Source organism: Amia ocellicauda, chromosome 2 (assembly GCF_036373705.1).
Source record: "Amia ocellicauda isolate fAmiCal2 chromosome 2, fAmiCal2.hap1, whole genome shotgun sequence".
Taxonomy (NCBI): Eukaryota; Metazoa; Chordata; class Actinopteri; order Amiiformes; family Amiidae; genus Amia; species Amia ocellicauda.
Window position 1 is genome coordinate 12054397 of NC_089851.1, and position 22622 is coordinate 12077018.

General features: G+C 35.7%; 1 protein-coding gene across 1 annotated transcript in view; it reads right to left on the reverse strand.

Annotated features, from left to right (window-relative positions):
- lama1 (laminin, alpha 1) overlaps positions 1–14816 on the reverse strand; it is a 55619-nt gene extending 40803 nt beyond the window's left edge. The window contains exons 1-3 of the mRNA XM_066718748.1: positions 14575–14816; positions 4168–4338; positions 3712–3824 (exon numbers count right to left, since the gene is read on the reverse strand). Of these exons, the coding sequence (XP_066574845.1) occupies positions 3712–3824; positions 4168–4338; positions 14575–14635 (345 nt within the window). The 5' untranslated portion in view covers positions 14636–14816. The remainder of the gene's footprint in view (positions 1–3711; positions 3825–4167; positions 4339–14574) is intronic.
- Between the last annotated feature and the right edge of the window lie 7806 nt (positions 14817–22622).

Consider the following 22622-nt stretch of genomic DNA (forward strand, 5'->3'; position numbering starts at 1 on the left):
GAATTTGATGCATTGTATTTGTCAAGAAGCTAAAATTCAGAGCAGATAAATAAGTATCTTATTTACTGTGTACTATCCCCTAAAAGCACACTGGCCAAATCTGACTACAATGGCAAGCACAAGTTTGTGTAGCTGATAACTCTCAAACAGTAACTCTCAAACTGCAGATTACCCTGGCGTAAACTTGCTCACTTCTGCTGGTTAAGAAGAGGATGTCTTTAGAGGTTCAAATGGGGGAGGGAAGAGGAATGGCAGAAGACAAAAGGAAGTCAAACAGGAGGACATTTGAGCTGGGCTTTGTGGTTGAGTGTATACTACTCTCCCCTTGGTGAGCTACTTACCCAATTATCAGAGGTGAACAAAATAAATAGTAGAGCACCATTTGCTACCATCTTCCTGTCTCCCCCACAAGCTGATCAAACACAATGTGCTCCCTGCAAATAGACAAGCTCCTGTCCAAACATCTTGTCACAGGTCATCAGTGTTGTCCTATAGGACTCAATAGTTCACTGTAACAACATCGTTAGGGCTAATAATTCAGTCAGTGGAGGAACTAAGTATAAATTAATATAATCATTAGGTTTATTACTGTATTGTAAGAGATCCTTTTTTCAGATGTATTGATTCTTGTTTTGGATGATATTCAATAAAAGGTAAATAGCAAGTTCTCCAGAGGTATATATTATAAACAGGAGAAGACACTTGAATAACATTGTTTTTGTTTTGTTTCTTGACCAAAGAAATGCTCAAATCACTAATATTTTGGTCAATTAAATACATACATTAACTCAAAATAAGCACAATAACTAAAGCGCTTTGGCTGGTTGTAGAAATATGCTGGTAAAAAGAGGAAGCATAATCAATCATGAACAAAAGTTAGCAAATGCCCTTGAGCTATGAAAAAGTTTGTCCTTTTCATTTTATCAGGAATGTGCTGGATGCCTGCAACTTTAATGAACATTCAAATCTCTTCTTGATTTCCCTTGTATTATAATTTATAGTCATGTCAGTGGTTTTTCCTCATTATGAGCAACAGTGTGCAAGCTCTTGTCCTGGACTGTACATCCCTTCACTGTTACAAAGCCCAAAGAATTCAAGCCGTTAACACCCATCCCCCCACAGTAAGAAACAAAGGAGTTACTCATCGCGACCCATGGAAACCAGCCTGTTGCCATATGCAGCTCTGTAATGTGATCAAGCTGAATGATAACTTCTTGTTTAGCCATAACAATTCTTCAAAGCACACTTGATATATTGAACTTTAAGTGTATGGAATTTAAAGTTCTGAAATTTGTGTTTATTATATAGGGGTTTTATTAAAATAATAATAATAATAATAATAATAATAATAATAATAATAATAATAATAATAATAATAATAATAATAAAAAGGGTTGTAATCCAGAAGGGGCATTGCTACCCTGTTTGTTTGGTGCTGACTGGTCCAGGGAATTGATCTAGTTGAACCCAAGAAGAAAAAGAAGGGTCTCCAGTCTTTGCTCCTTCATCTCTCACTGGTTCCAGGTATTATTTCTTGTCTGAGTTTTTTTTTGCCTGAAGCTATGTGGATCTAGAGTATATGTTTTATCCTCTAATAATCACATTTGTATATGATTGTTTAATCCTATATATTCTGTGCATTTTTTATAGGTGAAACCCGATCTGCCTAATATACCACAAAAAAATGATTTATACACACATTGCATTGATCTTGTCAATTTGGAAATGTATAAATCCCAGGCTGTCCCACATAGGTCAGATTCCTTAACTAATCTTTTTTTAAGTGACCTCCCGATACGGAATGCTATCTAATCTTCACGGTGATACGAACAATTCGGTTATTGTTCCACACAATCCTTTAACCAGCTGTCTAGCACACATCAAAGTCTGTTTAATGGACCTTAGAGCTTATTACAGCTATAGCCGGTAGGTTTATTTCTACAGCCCTCAAGGTATTTCTAATGGGGATGTTTTGAGGACCACTTAATGGCTATAGTATAAAAGGGCATTTCTAAACAGCCCACTAATGTATAGCTGTATATAAACGATTCAAATACAGGACACATATTAATGCTGGCTTGACAGTAAAATGATACAGAGCTGTAGACAGACATTGCCTAGAGGTGAATACAAAATGAGCACCTGGAAACTTTAGGTTAGGTGTTCTCACATGTAGTAAGATCCTTTTACCACTCTCTCTCCTATATGCTGAAAAAATAACAAAACAGTTCTACCTTCAATGGTTATTTGCATTCTATTGAAGGGATAGGTAACCCTTCTGACTTTATTTTCAGTTTCTAACAGAGCTTAACAATGTGTCTAGCAGGACATGCACCCATAGTGAACTAAAACGTCAGCTGGTTTAGAAAAATGTAAACTCCAAAATACATCAATGATCATTAGAATTATAGTGAACAACCCTACACACACTTTCCTCTTTCTGTATAATCTCACAGCAACCTTAAGCTTCTTTACAAAGACATTTGTAGAGGCCCCAGTGTATACATCTATATTCCCCTTACTCATGAGGAATGGAATAATCCTGAAGATGAGAATAAAAACCTAAAATAATCAATCCACTACATATAAGAGTAAGATAATTACATTGATATGAATCTCTTGTGCCCCGTTTTACAGCACTACTTACCATTTTACTGACCTAAATTGGTCAAAGTCTGACTGATAGGAAAGATCTATATCATTTTTATGGTGCAATTACTCTGAAGGGGTCTTGATTCCCATCTTACTTTTAAATTTGAATATGGGTGTGTAATGTTACATTGTCTGCCCCAGGATGGATGGGATTCTCCTCCCCAAAACAGACACTGAAGAATAACAATTCAGTAACAGTGGCTGGGTGACTCTACATGAACGTTTGCAGGTATTTCATGTTCAATACATTATCAATTCCTTTGTTTTGAAACATCTGCCATTTTAACCCTATTTGGTATTACAACTCATTACATATTCATACTGCTACAAACCATAAAAACAGTAAAGTGACCAACCATTACATCCTCTGCTTAGAGTTTGGGTCGGGCCTTATAATCCACATATCTTTGGACTGTCCACAAAGGGTATTTTGTTTTATAACTAGTGGTTTCAAAAGTTTCCAGTAAAAGTACATACATCTATACTGACATTTGCTTAATTTAAATAGCAGGTGTCTTACAGTATGTACAAATGAGGTACGTTTATTGGCATGCAGGTATTGTACATTGAAATGACAAAAGAAAGTTTAGAAATGAGAGGAGGCCATTCAACTGCTCGTTCGGTGTACATTAATAACTAAGTGATCCAAGGATCCTATCCATGACAGACTTGGAATTAGTGAGACGGAACACAGTTGTTTACAAATAATTATATTTCCAACTTATCCCTAAAGCAGTGTTTTTTCCGTGAGGGTGACAGCCATTTCTACTGCAGCCTAAGGTAAAAAAACAACTGAAATCTCAACTGAAAATTAGGTAAACAGGCAGGGGAAAAGGGCAAATCTTTATCTGTGCTGACTATATATCCTACTGTAGGTGATTCATTAAACTCTCACAAATGACAGGGCACGTTACACAGAATCATTTTGAATTAAAACAGTATTTCATCATTCTTACACCAAGAACTATAGCTCATTAGGAGTTCTGTGGACAACTGTAACAATGTCCAACCATTTCTAAGAGAAACCTGATGAAATGCGAGTGATGGTCATTAACGTACCTGTCGTAAATCCAGAGTTATCGTCACCCAGTGGTACTGTCTGCCGTTCTTGATGCTGGGACTCTGCCACCAGCGGTTGGTCCCATCAATTGCATTAGTGATGGGATGCTGTTCTGCATCGAACAAAAATAGTGAACATTACATTCAGCCCAACTTGTTTTTAATCAAGTCTCATAATAAAACTAGTTTTGTATAGTTTCTAATATAGGCTCACCCTTCTATACTGTCTGTGGAGCCCACATATTCATACAGTCATGTGAGCTTATGTAACACAGAAGAAACAAATTTCAAGTCATTATTCCCCCCCCTCACTGGAGTGGAATTATAAAGCAGTCCAGATCCAAGGCACATAATGCACATAAGGACATAAGGACATAAGATTTGAATGATTTGAGTTTACAGAACTACGGCGAAAATATATATAAGTTTTATTAGTCATTTGTAAAAAACACTTACCTTTTGGGTTGACGCTCGTCCCGTCGCAGGTTCGACACTGTGGGTTGCGGATTGGCCATCCGGGGACGTGCTCCACCAGTTTACAGAACATCTCGGGCCCGGCTTCCCCACACGTCGCGTTGGTGGAGATCTCGGCATTGCTGGCCAGATTCAGAATCGCAGGGAAGAGACCTATGACATCATAAAAAAGACATCAGATCACCGCTAAATAAATTATTCATTGCCCTTTGGTTTCTTAACGCATTCATTTATCGCCATATATATTTATGTAAATGGTGATTATGCAAATTTGCTGTATGACTGCAATCTGCACTACCAACGACAAGTCAGAATAAACCTGCCAGTCTGTCTCCTGAATTATATTAATTTATGGAATATAACAGGACTTTACATGAACTCTAACCTCAGATTAAATTAACATAACTAATGTGCACATAATTAACAAAAAAAGTGTGGAAAAGTGTGCAACATATTAAAATCAGTTGCCTAAAAGTGCAGATAAAACAGGGAACATTAATGAATCTATTTTTATTTAAAGTAAAAACTATAAGAAACTGACTGAGAATAATACATTATATTCATTATAATTCATTAAAATTAAGACCTCCAATTAAAAAATAGAAGAAAATTATTTGTAGAGAAGTGTTGATCTGATTATTCAGGAAAACAATGCATAGGGTCATTGAAAGCCAATCAACATACTTTACATAGTTTAATTACAAAGTGGAGATCAGACTGTTTATAATATGACAACATGAACCCTTGATTCCTCAACAATGCGTCACTCATTCACCACAGCAAAGTTACCCGAGTCAAACCTACCCCTAAACCGCCCTGGAAACAAGACAGGAAACAATCCCCACATCTGAAGATCTCTCCTACACTGTCCGGTCAGATAAAAGAGCAGCCCGAGGAGGAGCTCATCAGCACAAATCCAGTGCTTTTCAATTTGTACCTTTCATTTAACTGTTGCTCTCCAGGGCTCTACTTTGAAGCCTTCATTTTAAAGTGTTTATATTTATGATGAAGAGGTGAAATAAGTATGTCTTGGATGGCCGACAAAGAACATAATCTGGTACTTCTTCATGCATCACAATAACAAGCAGTGAATGCTTTGTCCTTTACAATCTTTTAAGAAAACAAAACAAAGTGAAAAAAATAAAAAGCACTTAAGAGAGGACTATGGCTTTGTAAAGCAAAGTATATGATTTCAGAAAATGAAATAGCTAAGGCATTCCATTGTAATTCCTTAAGCAGCCTAGACATCATTACCCCTATCACCACTATTACGAGCCACAGCTATTTTCAAAATATCACATTAACAACCTGGCATGTACTTTGAAAAAACGAAATGTTGCAAAAACATACTTTAAAATACATTATACATATGCAAATAAAAATCTGATTTGTTTCTGGCACAATGTTGAAGATTCGTTTTTCTTTATGAGATTTAATTTTTTTTAATCAAGATCTCGATAAAATCAGATGATAAAATGTGTGAGATATTAATCTGAGTCTTAAGCCATCTAAAGTTAAGTTCAAAAAAGCCCTTAAGATGAAAAAGCAGCAGAAAATGTAATTATCCTAATTATATAGTAGAAGGAGTTCTGGGAAGCTTACTGTTGCATGTTTCAAGTGCATGGAAACTGAAAACTGTAGGCCAGTGTTTCCCAAACCTATCTTAAATCTTCGCTACCAGTCCTGCGTTTTGGTCCAAACAATTCCTTATTGTATCATAATAGCTATACTGTGTAACATACATACTGTGCATATTATACCAGCATCTCACCAACACTAACATCTCCTGATTTATTATAAAAAGTAAATGTGTGGATATTTAATATGCTATTTAAAACTGCGCAGATTGTCAAAGGAACAATAAGGTAATGATCAGATTAAAATCTTCGATCAGTAAGATGGGTCCCAGAGCACATCGGAAAGACACCGATGTCATTTAATCATCATTCATTCATCCAATCATTCCTTTCGTAATAGGGACAGGAAACCTACAGAGCTGTGGTTTATCTCATATGTATAATGGCCAAATGACCAAATCAATTTTCCAAGGACCCCTTTTCAGTAGCACTGAGATCTCAAAAAGAGCTAGCCAGAACTGCAGTTATTATGAATGTGCCCTCTGAAGGATGAGCAGAGACAACATTTATCCATCTTCAAGTGTCAATATTGCCTCTGAAACCATACGTTTCTATTAACTAACAGTGCATACAGTCACACAGAAAAAATAAGGACAATACTGATACCTCTAATTTAGTCTCTATCTAAAGTCATTGTAGGAATGAGTATCATCTAGTATTGTATGTAAACAGAATTAATTACCCCTCTAATTACTGTTTTTATTTTGTGTATTAGTTCTGATGCAATGTGCAGTAGTAGGTGAATATAATAGTTAAACTGGTTTACATCTGAAACATTATAACCAGCAAAGAAATTCAGATGGTTTCTGCTGAAAGATTGATTGGTTCTTTCCCAGGCAGAGTGAAAAGCCCAATAGCCTATATTCTTCCTCCTATAATGCTTTTATAACATGTTTCAATGATGAACAGTCTAAAAGTCAGATACCTAAGATTATAAAAAAGTGAAGTGTAGGTGTAAGTTTAAAATGAATGCACATTCTAAAGTGACTGATCTTAAGCAAAGGAATGGAAAGCTTCTGTAACACCAATTATTAGATATTAAATTGATCTTATATTTCACATTTAAGCATATTTAAATGAAATTCTATATCTATATGCCAATACATTATTCTGTAATTTCCAAGTCATTAAAGATATTATTTGTGCAGTTTATTCAAATATATATTCCAACTTCTTCTATCCAAGCACTATGAACAGTCAAGTACAAACTGACAGAACATCTATCACCCCTTCTCATTACAGCTGGAAAACTACTTCCATGTCTAATTTCTGAACTGCCTAAACACTGCTTAAAATGTTTAAGTAGCCTGTGTTTAAGTGTCAGTGAAATGGGACAAAACTGTCATTGTTGGTTTGGGAAAAACAGACATGGTTACCGATATCCCAGGGCACGCAAATAAAAAATAAATAATTAAAAACACAAAACAGGAATTGACACAGACTTGCTATGCTGCTAAATTATCTTTCAAATGCACCGCTGCTTTGGCCAATAAAGCCTTGCACTCATCCACACCTCTGTAGGTGACGCTCTGTGCTTGATGATCAGAAACGCATGCAACATGAAAAAGTTACACAGACATCTTCCAGTGTTCTGACTGCCTCTCTTTTCCTTTGTAGTACAAAAAGAATATTTAGAAAGCAATCATTGTGTTTTCATTTTGTAACAATGCTGTGAAGTTATTGACAGGACATAATATTATCAATATTTTATGGACATCCACTACCCAGTGAAGGCTCCAGCCTGTTTTGTTAATTGGCACTCACTTGACCTAGTATTTTCCAATACAGAATGATGTTGTTTCACTAGCAATTACATGGTGTGCAGCTGCTGGGCTCTAACCAATACATTGCAGATTAAATTCTGTGAAAAAGTAATGGAAGTAGAGAGAATGATTCCAGTGAATAAATTGCAAACTTCACATTAAAGCAATAAAATTATGCAACTGAACACAAATACCATCCATCACCTTTTTCTAAGAGAAAGGATGGTCCAACTACAAAAAAACAACAAAAACTGTTTTTTATGTTTGATTTATTTATTGCTTAGCAGACGCCCTTTCCCGAGGCGACTTACAGTTGTCACAGAGTAGATCACAGAGAATTTAAATAACTGTAGACCAGACAAAAATAGAAATGTTATCATCCAGATATATGCTTTTATACACTATTGGGTGCCTTAAGGCAAGACATTCCAAACAGAGCTATTAACAGTTCAATTGAATGAATTTCTGTCAGAACAGAGCATTGCTGTCATTTCCACTGAACTACTGGTTACTGTGGTTTGGTAGATGGGACTTATTCCAAGTGGATAATACGTCTACTGGACCAAAAAGGAGGGCTTGTTAACCCATCAAAGAATTATTTCTTTCACCCACGCTGCCAAACCTCCCGGGATGATGTCTGATTAAACATGTTGGTATCATAATTATAATGCCAGCATCTCACCTTCACATTTTTGGCTTTTGGCAACATTATATTTCATTTCCTGAATTACCAATTCCAACAGTTTAAAGATGGGGTAAAAAAGTAAGTATTCAACAAAGTGTCCATTGTAATGATCATGCATGCATTCTTAACAAACGTGTTCAGATTTAAGATACAAGTAAAATGCCACAAAAGGATAATGCAATACCAGGAAAGAGTGTATTAGTACAGCTAGTCAGGCTTTTGAAGACTCCTCTCTCACCCTACTATATAAAAGAATGAACATTACACTAAACTCAAAAGAAGACTGGTCTTTTATTTTTCTTTCGACATCTACAAGTAACTGTTTTGTTTCTTTTTAAACTCTTTACTCTTTGATAAGATTGTCAGCTTGACAAGTTGCAAGTGATATCAGAGAAATTCATCAGGATTCCTCTAAGGAGTATTGGGTGACAGGGACAAAAGGGTCACAACACCTGATAAAACAAGATAAAGATGAGAGACAAGCTTTATTTGCTATTTTCCTTTTTTAATTCTTTTGTGCTTGACTCTGCTAATGTAGACCAGATCCTAAGGGTCAACATTACTTTGAAACACCAAGATCATGTTTCAGCATGCAAAGAATGCTTAGATTTGATCGAGTTGAACATGTTTCTGAAGGTTACACATATCAGAGCCCTTCTGCAAATTGTCATTTCATTCTGACACTTTTTTAACATATGTGATTTCTATAAACACAAGGAATGGAGAATAGTTTAATCATGAGATCCATCTCCAGTGTTCTAGAACTTTAAGCTAAGCATGGAAAAAACTTTGATAAAAATATGTACAAGGTCACAAAATATCCTCACATCTTCAAGAACATGAAATGAACTTTGCACAATAAGACTTCCTCACTTCCAGTCAGCGTTCAAGTCATAGAGGCACATATTCATAAAATATTTATAGCTGCCTGGATTCAACCAACCTACCAATCACAAATTACACACCTGATAGTCTGTGCCATTGAAACCTAACATAAAGTACCAAGTTTGTCATTTGCAGTGTAGCTTGAAGATTTAATCCATGCCTCAGTTTCCAGCTGTTTTTTTCTTGAGAACAAAATAACACATTTGTCAGGCGTCATATAAATCTTTCAGGATGTTCATTTAAGAGTCCCAATAAGTATTTTAAACATTTTCCTGTGTGGTTTTGTGAGACTGGGATTATCATTGCCTTAACAAAACAAAACAAAAACAAGTTTTAAAATAGTAATATAGTGAATGATATTTCATTATGCTGTTTATGTGATCAAATGTTACAAATCTTAATATTTTCAATATGCTCCAAAACAATGTGAATATATATTTAAAAAAATAAGGGTAGAAATAACTTCCCAATGGAATTTACTGAAAAGGAGATGATTCACAAGCAGGGTCTGTTTACCATTTTCAAGTCTAGACAACTAAGACATGGTCCTAGGCTTAAAACAATTTCACATGTATTACTTTAAAGAGACACTTTGTTTTCAAGACAATGACCACAGCTTATTTGTAAAATTACTTTGGATAACACACACACATACATATATATCTATATATTCTGCATCTCTCCAATGCTTGTATGAGTTTTGCAGATGTAAAGAAAATGATCTAGCCTATATGGTTGATTAATTCAAAAGCACAAAATCTCTTCAAATGGTTAACGAGTGATTGAAACAAATGATGCCCAGTTGCACAGGAGCAGAACTTTATAATTTGCAATGCAAATTAATACTTAGCAATTTCAGACCCCTCAGGCACTCTGTGGACTAATAAAAAACTCCTTACCCAGAGACCATGCACCTAACCTACAATAGTACCATTTGGTAAACGTATCCCTCTGAGCAGAATTAGGAAAACAGTTCAAGTATATCCTGCAGGATGTGCCGGCAGGGTCACAGCAGGACCGCTTTGACTCGGAGGCAGCAGACAAGCTATGCTTAAATAAACACTAGTTCTGTACAGCAAAGCCCATCTCCCTTATTTTATCAAGTGTGAAATACAAACAACTGTTAAATTAGAAACAGGGCCTGTAACTAATCCCAAAAGGATTTGAACTTTTATTCAGGTATGTAATGTAAAACCCCATTGCGTTCTCTGCATCAGTCTTCCGTTTTCTTTGGGTTAACATTCACTACATTTTCTCAGCTATGAATAAGCTACACACATTGAGCTCTTAATTTAAAAGTAATCCAGACAATAATTACTACTACAATTAAAGGTTTCTGTAGAAATGTATCAATGTGGGACTATGAATAAAAACAGATAAAATGGGATTACATTAGAGATATTTGATATTGAGTCCATTACGCAATTAAACTTCATTCAAATAATTTTGTATTTTAAAGTATCTTTTTGCTCCATTCATTTGAGGCAACAATATAAAAACAGCACATGCATAAATGTGATTGAAATAATTGTACATATATAATTATGTTAAAATATCTTCACAGTACCTCAAAAACACAACAACAGCACTGATACTAAAGCTGTCTTCACATGTTTGACATCTCATCCATTTCCATGAGACCATAAAGGAGGCACTGGGTCTCAATCAATGCAGCCCACCAACAGGAGGAACAGTCTTTGATTATGGCTGTCTTAGCAAGATCTGTGTGATCTCTCACATCTGAAGAAGTAATGCACCCACTTTAAAACGTGAGTAATCTAGATGAAAACTAGCACTGTGCCACTATGAAAACAACCGAGTTCAAAGAGATATAGTTTTTAATCGTTTGGTATCATTTAAATGCATAAAAAGCATCAGACTCATTACATTGGGCATTTACCCTGTACTTTTAAAAGGATTCTTCAGTGTGAGTATCAGGGAAATGTAAAAAAAAAATGTAAAATGCAAAAATGCAATTCAGGTAATGAATGTTCAACTTTTCTGTCGCTTACCTTTAATTTTAGAGAATGCCTTCGGTAAAAATCCAGCTATTCACAAACCTATGCTTAAAAAAAGTACAAAGGCTTACAACCCTAATTACTGCATAACTATGGGCAATGTGATACTAGCTAATGTATAGATTGGCTAAGACAATAATTACCTCAATGTAAGCGGGGCAAGTTAATTATATTAGAGAAAACATTCTTTAAGGACATTAACTAGGTGCAACAGTATGAACATTAATTCAGAATTTTAATTAAATCAAAGTAAAGTGATACTGTTGAAGTTGAATTTGTTGATTCACGAATAAACCCTCAAGTGGAGTTAACAATTTCAATGCAATATTAACAGAAATCTACATAATGAATAGGAATTGGATATTTACATGTGTACATTTTTTTACATTACAATATTTTATATACGTTTATACACACATTAATCTTAAAATTATAGATTTTTGCACACTAGGAATGAACAGTAAGCATGGATCCTATTTTATGTGAATTAAGTGGTAAATAACACAATTTTGTGCAACACTAAGATGCAGTTTAAGACTCATATTATAGGAATGAGGATTTCTCCCCAACAGAGAACAAAGGATTTCCTGGCAGCCGCTAATTTAGCTTGTTCTGAACATCTTTGCTCAGCTGACAGTCACATGAAGTGTCCCAGTACGGCAGCAAGAAGTCCTTGTTAAATCAGGAGGTGCAAGAAATTGATTTAACAAAGAACAAAATGGCAAAATGTTTTTATGGCAAAGTGAACAGGAATTAACGCAACACAGTCACACTTTACTCAAGCAATTCCTATGCTTTTCTGAACCGTTTTCAGAATACTAAAACTAAAACTAAAATAACCAATCTTCAAACCAAAGTTATTACACTTGATCTGAGGGAAGTTTTTTTTTTATATTCCTTTCATTTCTACCCTTGTGTACCGTTAAATAGAGGTGTAGCTCATTTCATCTCTCCGAAGAACAGCATTCCACATATCTAGGATTAAGTTTTCATAATAACACTATAGAGGTTGGAAGTGGATGTTAATAGGACTAACAAGTTTGTGTAAGGCTATTCACCCATACATTTCAATGGAATGAAATACTGAAATACTTCTGCCATATCTCCATGATGAACCATAATGTTGCTGGAATTTCTTTACACAATTAAGCAATTCTCTCTCTTCAATGATCTGTTTCTCTGTACCGCGCTCTCTTTGAAATACTATCACTTCTACAGACAGGATAAGTAAAGCTTCCAATTGATTCACTTCATTTTAAAGTAGTTAACAGTCTGATGTGGAAAGGCCATTTTGCCGGCCCTTTCTTGAGAGACACAAATCTACAGTGTGTTAGTTCCACATTCAAAATATGGTATCTCTGATTATATACATGAACTTGGGGTCCAAATTAGAAATGCTTTCTGTATTTATTTAAAATCATGGATATAAACCAGAGTAAGGACTTCAGTAGTGTGACACGTGATCAATATTAGATTTATTTACACATTTTAAGTAATTCAAATCAATAATGACTATTAAATATATATCCATTGGCAGACATTTGAACTGGAATATATTATGTGATTTGTGCAAATAACACTGTAATTACTACTATCTTGAAGGACAGATAAAGCAACATTGATTTTTATCTTCAAAGCATGGAAAATCAAGTGTGAATTATATATATTAACTTCAAAGCACAGTGAAGCAGAATGGTTAATTTTAAATATAGATAGCATTAATTAATTAATTAACTAACCACATGAAAACAGATTAAGTGCAGGAATTAAGGTCATCAAATAATGTATGAAACTTTAAACAAAAGTAACAAAAATTAACTTCTGTTTGGAGTTACGATTTATCATTTTTACTTGTCCTAAGATAAATCAGCATAGTAAGAGATTGTCTATCTACTATCTATTTGCAGTGCTCAGGACTTCATGGGTGAGTCTTTCAAACTAATACAAGACCAGCAATGCCGTTCCTAATCTTTGTTAACTTCAAAGGCTCCAACAGTTTGGCTACCAGTGATTTTCAGAAACCTTCAAGGATTGTAGTTGTTATTTGTGTAAAATGCTGATTTTAGAGTGATTATAGCAATGCATAGCTAAACTATTAAGCTCACTTGTGAGCCAATACAAGTGATCATATCATACTTTCAGTTCAATTAGGAGTCCACAAGTGCAAACCAAGATGATAGCAGAGTGTAAATACCATTTGGGCTCAAAACTGAATTTTGTTCCTCCCATGCAAATCACTACTTTTATGTTTCACTTTGATGCTCACTTTAAATAGTCTTTCGTGGTGGTGACAGCTAGCAGGCCATGTTTATTGAGAGAACATCACCTGCAGGGTGGCTGATTACTCGGCTAATTAACCTTGTAGGACTGCAGCCCTTTTTCTTCCAAAATTCACAAGTACAGTGGCTTCCAGAAAAAGAAAACAAAAAACGTTGATTTAGTAGTTTCACTTACCTGAATTACACACACAAATCACTCAGATGCTTCACATTTGTTTGTTTGCTTTGCTTTTTGGGTTTCTGACTCAACACAGCAAGATGCTTATAGAACATTTGATTAAATCCAACCCTAAGTCACTACGTATAGCTAATCGTAATGCTCAATGGCAGTAAGTAGCAAGTTAACATTCCCATGAAAATGAACAAAGGAGTAAAGCAATCTGGTTCAAATACAGAGGTAAAACTTTGTGAGTCAAAGTGTCAAGCAGATGCATACAGAAAATATGACCACTCTAGGGAAGAGACTAGAACAACCATTCTAACCTCTACACATTTAATATGTATTTCAGAAAGTAGACCCTATCAGGTATTGCAAGAATTTAAATGTATGAATAATGTACTTCTTCAGTGTGAGGTGAAACACAATCACTGAAAACGTGCTGTTCTCCAAGCTCCTGCTTTTGGGATGCAGCCCTGAGCTGTTACCAAGTTTGCAGAAACCAAGCACAGTGACACCTATTTGTATAATAAAGGCCTGGGATTTCTTTGGGGTCCCCATACACACAAATGTAGATGCAATTTTAAATTATGAATGCTGTTGCTAATATTAATCCAGTAAAAAGACTACTAAAGCTACTAAACAGAAAAGTTAGGGATCACCCCCAAAATATCCTCTGAAGGAAAAGTGAATTGAGTGATATATACACACACAAATATACAATTGTCTCATCTGCTAAAATGCATGCATTACAATACATGGAGAATTTGAATTAAATATGTATATTCTATTTAAACATGTAAAACAAAGCGCATACACCCCTTGGAAAAAAAAAAAACTTGATTTATTCTAGCAAATCAATACATCTGGTTTCACCAAGTTATTTAACTAGTAGTTCACAATTGAATCTCTGCATTCACCAGATAAAATGCAAAGTCAAAATGAAGGAAAAACGTGCAGCTCACCTCTTTGCTGGCACTCCACAAAGGATGCACATAGCAGCAGGGTTAGCAAATAGCTTCTCATTTTCTCTCTGCATATGGATCTCTAGCTTTCTTATATTTTCTTTAGACGGGAGAACTTCGTTTATTTACAGTAGCGTTACCAATCTACTTTCTTCCCATTGGGATTGGCTTTCTTCTCCTGTGACTGCACTCCTCCGCCTCCCTCTGCACTCTTTCATTCGGCACCAACTTTTGTCTCCAACTCTGCCCTCCATCCCGCTCCGAGTGGCCGAGTCGGAGGAAGGTACCATTCCGGGGGAGAGGGGTGTGACGCCGATGAACTCCTCCATGAACAAATCCTAAAATACATATTGCAGTTGTGTGTCGGTCGGAATAAAATTATTCGAGAAACAATCTCTTCAATACAGTGTATCCTTATCATTTGAGGTTCACAAATGCATGCCTTACTTTAGCTGAGGCATGAGCTGGTCCTTCAGGTTGATGTGTAGGTGCTTCATGTTGCTGTATTTGGGATATTTTGTATTTAATCCTCATCATTTCTTTAGTTACTTGTTATAGCTTTCATTGATCTTTTGCTTATATTCTAGGAGCATGGACATATTTCACTTAAATAGGGTAAATTGTTGGAGATCATAAATAAAACACATTTCTAAAATTCCTAAAAATGTAAAAAGCAAAAATGTTTACTAATATTTTGTTCTTTCTCTCTCTTTTTTTTCCCTGTCATATGCAGTATATTTACGCCGGGACAATGCTTGAGAAGGTAAACGTTACAACGTCAATGTGTCTTATTTTCCTACACGTGTGAAAAAGGGGGGGGAGTCGGTCTGTTGTAATCTGTACACACATTGTGAATGAATGCGAGTACATACGTATGAAACACACACACAACACTGTAACAATAACCCCATGTATTATTGTTGTTGTCGTGATTTCTTAGCAGACACCCTGACCCAGGACACAAAATACACTTTTAACTTAAAATTGCATTTGACAGTAACTACAAAATAGCACAACAATGTACAGTTTGTATCGATATTGTATAAAATGGGGTGGTAGCGGGCATATTTACCAATATTATAAATAGCAAGAGAGTTAGTAGACAACAATAATATCATATGAAATATTGTTCTAATTCAGTTTAGCAGTGCATACAAAATATGTTACATTTCCAGACACTTTTAGAAGCCTTACTTAAGGTTTCCTGGGGAAAATGAAAATTGTTTGTTTGTTTATTTACAAAATGATCACATGTAAAAACACAATATCACATTGCAAAACCTTTATTTGTTTTGGCAGATTAGGCCATGGACATCTTTTAACGAACAGTGATTTTTCTGTGTGTATTCATATAACAAGTCTTCATGTATAATTCCCTGTAGCTTTATATATTTAAAACAGCATTAAATAACAGTAACTGTGCTCTTCATGGACTTAATCAACATGGGTATAAGATGATCAAAAGAAATCAGCAGAAACTGCATAACTTGGAAAACTTCCACATGGTCATCACTATCTCTCTCGCTTTTGTGTAACCTTTGGAATACATTAAAACAATGCTGTAACAAAATATGCATTTTCATCTTGACTTCATAAATATCAAGGAAGTAATTATTCTAGTAGTGGGAAGATCATTTATTGAATGTCATTGAGAGCACTTAATGAACCCCTGGTGTGGATCATATGAACTCAAGGTTTAATTCACACGGTCTGATCATTCTTGAGAATCTCCACTCAATGTGTTCATGATAGTTGAAATGGCTGATGTTGGTGAGTGTTGGTATTGTATCTTTAGTTAAAACTCCAGACCAAGACCAAGGCATTTCAGTATCCAAACGTTTCCCCTTTTCCAGCTATGGAAATAGTTGAAAATCTGCAAACACTACTTTCCCGAGTGCTGCAAGGGAGCGTTTGTTTCAAAAGTAGAAAACCAATACAAATTTTTGGACAGACTAAACAGAATTCACTAAGATAACACATTTTGGCACTGTTTACAATATACGGGTTTGTTGACGTATTGTTTGTTAAACATTTTTCTTTTAAATAATAGCAAACAAATATTGAAGTATTATTGCTAGCAGGAGAATTTGGCAGAGCGTTCATCAAGAAAAGATTCTAGTTCTATGTTACGATGAAGGTCAAAGCTGATTAACCCCAGCGGAAGTCAGATAGATTCTATCAATGTTTTGATCGGCTTATTAGGTGATAGAGATGGTAAAAAGACTAGAAAAATGGACAGAACCCAGATAAGTCCTAATTGCTATGCTGGAACATTTTAAAGCAAACCTAGTCATAACCTTAACCTTTGCCTTTAATGGAACCCTAAACTAAGTCTTAAGCATAACCTTATCCCTAACCCTATTTGTCTCATTTAAACAGTAACTTTATCCAAACATAGCGTTCAAATCTGTGCTAAATATTAGTCCTCTATCCCTGCTAGATAGCACTTCAGCTTATTATGCTCCCTTGATTGATTTCCTCCTGGCTCCCTTTCCCGTAGCCCTCGTCTGTGACCTTACATCTTGACAGCACTTAGCTTTCACCGTCCAGGATGTAGGAAGTCACTTACTGTACTCGTGTAAATTGTAATTGGAATTTGTAAAATGTATTATTTTGAATTGCTGTTTTAGCTAAGTTGAATTTGTAGTGATTGATGCCTTGTACTTCTCTGTATTTTTGCACTTATGTTGAACTGGATAAGGGCGTCTGCCAAGAAAAAAAAAATAATAATAATAATAAAAAAAAAAAAAAAATAATAATAATAATAAATATTATGGTTGGAGGTAGTACTGTTTTCCTGCACTCCCAATAGCCGAGTTATGCCAACAATTCTGCCTAAACCCTGTGGGAAAAGCAGGCAGAGGATGCAATGGAATATAAAAGCAGGAAACAAAGTATTCCACATTTCTGACACTAACATTAGGAAGTTCTGAGAGAGATGTTTTTTCAGAAGAGATAAAACAAGTGTTTAAAACTTGTGATAGACTAAACAGAGACCCATGTGATATTATGCCCAGTTGAGCTGTACCTTTCTATAACATTTAGCATGTATTAAAAATAATAAAAATAATAATTTTAAAGTAAACAATATACAGGGGAGGCAAGAATTCAGGGAAATGTATCTAAAATGTAGACTTATTATGCAACAGCAATTCATTTTGATGATCTGATGAAGTTCAAAGTTATTAAATAACTATGTTGGAAAATCTTTTTTTTTTTAAATATGTTGACTTTCTGATGACTGTGACTCCCACACAAGGTTGAAAAAACACACTTTAACATTCCAGACTAAAACTTTATGTTCTAGACCAGTGTGTAACCAGTGAGATCCACAGTCCATTAGGATTTTTGTTCTTTTTAATACTTACATTGACAAAGACTTTGGCAGTAAAAGCGTCGGCCACCACTAGGCTAACTAATCAACATTACAGTGCTGTGAAAGATTCTGGATACATCTGTCAAATAGCTAAGACAGAAATTTCAAAAGGGAATCCAAATATTTGTTTTTATAATTGTAAGACAGTAATTTGTTTTATTTATGTATGATTTTATGTATGTCTTTAACCAATAAGGGGTTAGAGATAAGTAGAAAACCTAAAGCATTTCCTTTGAAATGCATTAAGTGACGTCTGGAATGTCACAAGTATAGCTAATACCCTGAGCACTAAGTACCAGGATGGAAGGAGGACTGGTTTTAAAAATGCACATTTCTATGTTGCTGCAGCCAGCATGGTTTAACTCACTTTTGCCACCAGAGATTTGAAAGACATCAACAGCAGGCTGACTATTTCACAATCATAAATTCCATACAATGTTATATGAAATGCCGGGTGATGTAAGCTTTAAATTGGTCTTTATAAAGGATCAGAGCAGCAATATCATAACCATCCTGTCAATTTGATATACAGTTATATGTTCTTGTAATCCTGCTGCTTCCTGCATCTTTGTAAATAGTTTCAGGAGAAGCCTCTGGCATCTTTCTCATATAAGGACATCTGTATTTTGTACCATATTTTATATTAAATGATTTGTTTAGTTAAAAGAGCTTAATAATGCGTGTCCTGAAGAGAGATTTCACTTAAATTGGCCATGCAGCCTAAAACTGCCTCATAGCATGTTCACCCTGTGTTAAAAGGTTAGCTCAAACCACATTGTATTTATTTTGTTTCAGTTTAACTAAGGCTGTAGCACAGGGCCCTGTCCTGAGTCCTATCCACACACTCCGGTTTTATACCATTGTCAGAGGGTCCAAAGCTGGGACTCTCCAAGATAATTAACAACTAATCTGCATTTTAGCAGTAATGTAGCTTTTTCCTCAATCTGAGATTCTTTCTTGATAGAGAGCTCTGGTTTGAGATGTCTGGTCAAGATCTCAGATTATCACCAGGGAATTGTGGCCAGACAAACTATTACTGTTTCCAGAGCACATCTTAATTCCTTTGGCTCCAAAATATTTGATTGTTGTGAACCTGAGACCTGAAATACCCAGACAAATAACACGGAGTTGGTGTTTTGTCTAAGTTTTGATTAAGCACCAAAGCATATATATATATATACACTCACCTAAAGGATTATTAGGAACACCTGTTCAATTTCTCATTAATGCAATTTTCTAATCAACCAATCACATGGCAGTTGCTTCAATGCATTTAGGGGTGTGGTCCTGGTCAAGACAATCTCCTGAACTCCAAACTGAATGTCTGAATGGGAAAGAAAGGTGATTTAAGCAATTTTGAGCGTGGCATGGTTGTTGGTGCCAGACGGGCCGGTCTGAGTATTTCACAATCTGCTCAGTTACTGGGATTTTCACGCACAACCATTTCTAGGGTTTACAAAGAATGGTGTGAAAAGGGAAAAACATCCAGTATGCGGCAGTCCTGTGGGCGAAAATGCCTTGTTGATGCTAGAGGTCAGAGGAGAATGGGCCGACTGATTCAAGCTGATAGAAGAGCAACTTTGACTGAAATAACCACTCGTTACAACCGAGGTATGCAGCAAAGCATTTGTGAAGCCACAACACGTACAACCTTGAGGCGGATGGGCTACAACAGCAGAAGACCCCACCGGGTACCACTCATCTCCACTACAAATAGGAAAAAGAGGCTACAATTGCACAAGCTCACCAAAATTGGACAGTTGAAGACTGGAAAAATGTTGCCTGGTCTGATGAGTCTCGATTTCTGTTGAGACATTCAGATGGTAGAGTCAGAATTTGGCGTAAACAGAATGAGAACATGGATCCATCATGCCTTGTTACCACTGTGCAGGCTGGTGGTGGTGGTGTAATGGTGTAGGGGATGTTTTCTTGGCACACTTTAGGCCCCTTAGTGCCAACTGGGCATCGTTTAAATGCCACGGCCTACCTGAGCATTGTTTCTGACCATGTCCATCCCTTTATGACCACCATGTACCCATCCTCTGATGGCTACTTCCAGCAGGATAATGCACCATGTCACAAAGGTCGAATCATTTCAAATTGGTTTCTTGAACATGACAATGAGTTCACTGTACTAAACTGGCCCCCACAGTCACCAGATCTCAACCCAATAGAGCATCTTTGGGATGTGGTGGAACGGGAGCTTCGTGCCCTGGATGTGCATCCCACAAATCTCCATCAACTGCAAGATGCTATCCTATCAATATGGGCCAACATTTCTAAAGAATGCTTTCAGCACCTTGTTGAATCAATGCCACGTAGAATTAAGGCAGTTCTGAAGGCGAAAGGGGGTCAAACACAATATTAGTATGGTGTTCCTAATAATCCTTTAGGTGAGTGTATATATATATATATATATATATATATATATATATAATATTTACGCATTAATGTATAGCACCACATAACAATTAAAACAAGACCTATTACTATGTTTATTGAAAACTATTTATGTATTTTTTCTGTATTTGTCCAGGACTCTGTTCTTCATGGTCCACAGTTGTTTTGATAGCCAGAAACCTCCTGTCACTTTCGATGTCAGCTATTAATGAAATAAACAGAACTGTAACTGAAGAGGTTAGCCCTCCAGCACTCCTGTGGATACACTGTTTATGACACTATAGGTTTCAAGGCTTATTTTCTGCAGGTTAGAGCCGTGGTCTTCATGACATCTTGCCATTAGAACTATGGGTTTTTTGTAGCCATTGGCTATATGCTGTAAAAAATTATACATTTAGCAGCCTTATTTCAGGAGGCATTTCTCGCCGTAAAACTAAAAGCTCAAAATGGCAGTTCTTGAAAGGTTCAATACAATGGCATACATATGTAGATACAATTAATGTCTTTGCAAAAACTTTAGCAAATGTAATTATTCCTGAAATGGAAATGGAAAAGCTTACATAGATAAAAGCATTACAGAATGAAAAAATATTGTATTTAATGTTATGTAATTACAATAATTCAGTAAGGAGATATATGAGATTTTATAGGAACAATTCTATTTTACTCTACAAATTGAATATGCTAATAATACATTTAAAAGAAGTGAACACATTGTTACAGCCTATAGAAGTAGCAAGTAGCAACAAAAGAAATTAAATCAATATTTTGTATGTCAAGTTCTCCCTCTGGTGGTTGAAAATATAATATAAAGATATTCAGTATTTTGGACTATGATGATGTAAAAACCAGTTCAAGGACGTTTTAAACACCATTTGAAGTCAATGATTATCCCAAAAACGATGCCACCTTTGGCATTGGCCTCTGTGCCTCTTAAAAATGAGTCCCAGAGGCATGGCATCACGATTTCTGGTATCTGTGATCATTTTGATCAGTGTCAAAATAAATCTTTGCATATACAATGCAGTTCAAATTGGTAACAGATCCTTCTTGCAATCTAACTAACAATAATAATGAAACATGAATGAATTCATTAAAAACAAAACAAATGTAAATGTAAAAGAAGGTCTGAAGAGCATCCACTCATGTGCACTCATGTTCTTGCCGTTACATATATTTTAAATGCTTGCAGTTCATTCTCACATGTATTTTCACCTGTCGGAAACTGATTTTTACCAACTTACACAAACTCTGCTTGCTACAAGTTTAATTCCTTTCCCATCAACTCACCCACAGTCAGCATGTTCAAATTCTGCCTCATCTATACAACATGGAGCTGTGTGAGTGGATTGCAGACACATTTTAGTTTCAACTGATGAACCTACTCAACAGTCACAGAGTCTAACTTCAGAAGCGCCATGATCACTTGAGTCCACAGTAGACAGGGAAGGGAAAGGCAACCCTGATGTGTGTCTCTTACTGGTCATTTAGTGTGCCAATAAGAACTGGGTATTATCTGTAGGGCTTCAGCCAAGCAGGGCACCTGGGTGTGATTAGGAATTAAATCAACCATCTCACTCCCTCATGACTATAAAGGAGCCACTAAGGACCATTTATTACAGTTAATTTAAGATCCATCTAACTTTAAATATTGCATACGATAATAGAAATAATCAGGTAGTTTTACTATCCTTTTTCTATGCTATACAAATCTATTATTTTTCACATTACTGTGTGGTTCACCTTATATTTATTCACCCATGTTTACATCTGCTGCAGGTGGGCCCTGGTTAGGTTGCTGTGCTCTACTTTATCAAAGAGCTTGTTGTTGTCAAAAACACAATTGGTTTTTATTCTCAATGCGTTTTCAGCTGCTGAAACCTGATTTTGCCACTTTGTAACTGCATTAGCCATGTAGTAATCTCTCTGCCTTTTCCTGCTGCCATAGAACATTACAAATGGCATCTTTATGTTGTGCAATAGCTTAGAAAGGAAGATTTATACATCTATTTCTCAGTTCCCTCTATTTTATTTTCAGATTTATTTATTTACTTTAAGCAGTCCCTTTTGCCACACTGGTTTGCGGTGCTGAAAGTGATTATGTTTCACAATCCAAATTTGCAGAGATGATATTTTCATAATTTGTTTCAAGGGAAATACATTTTTCGACAACATTATGGGATACTATTAAACCTACTATAAACTAAACAGCAGTTCCAAATTGAGCTGAAGCATATAATCTTTGGGAAAACAGTGGATCATAGAGAGACTG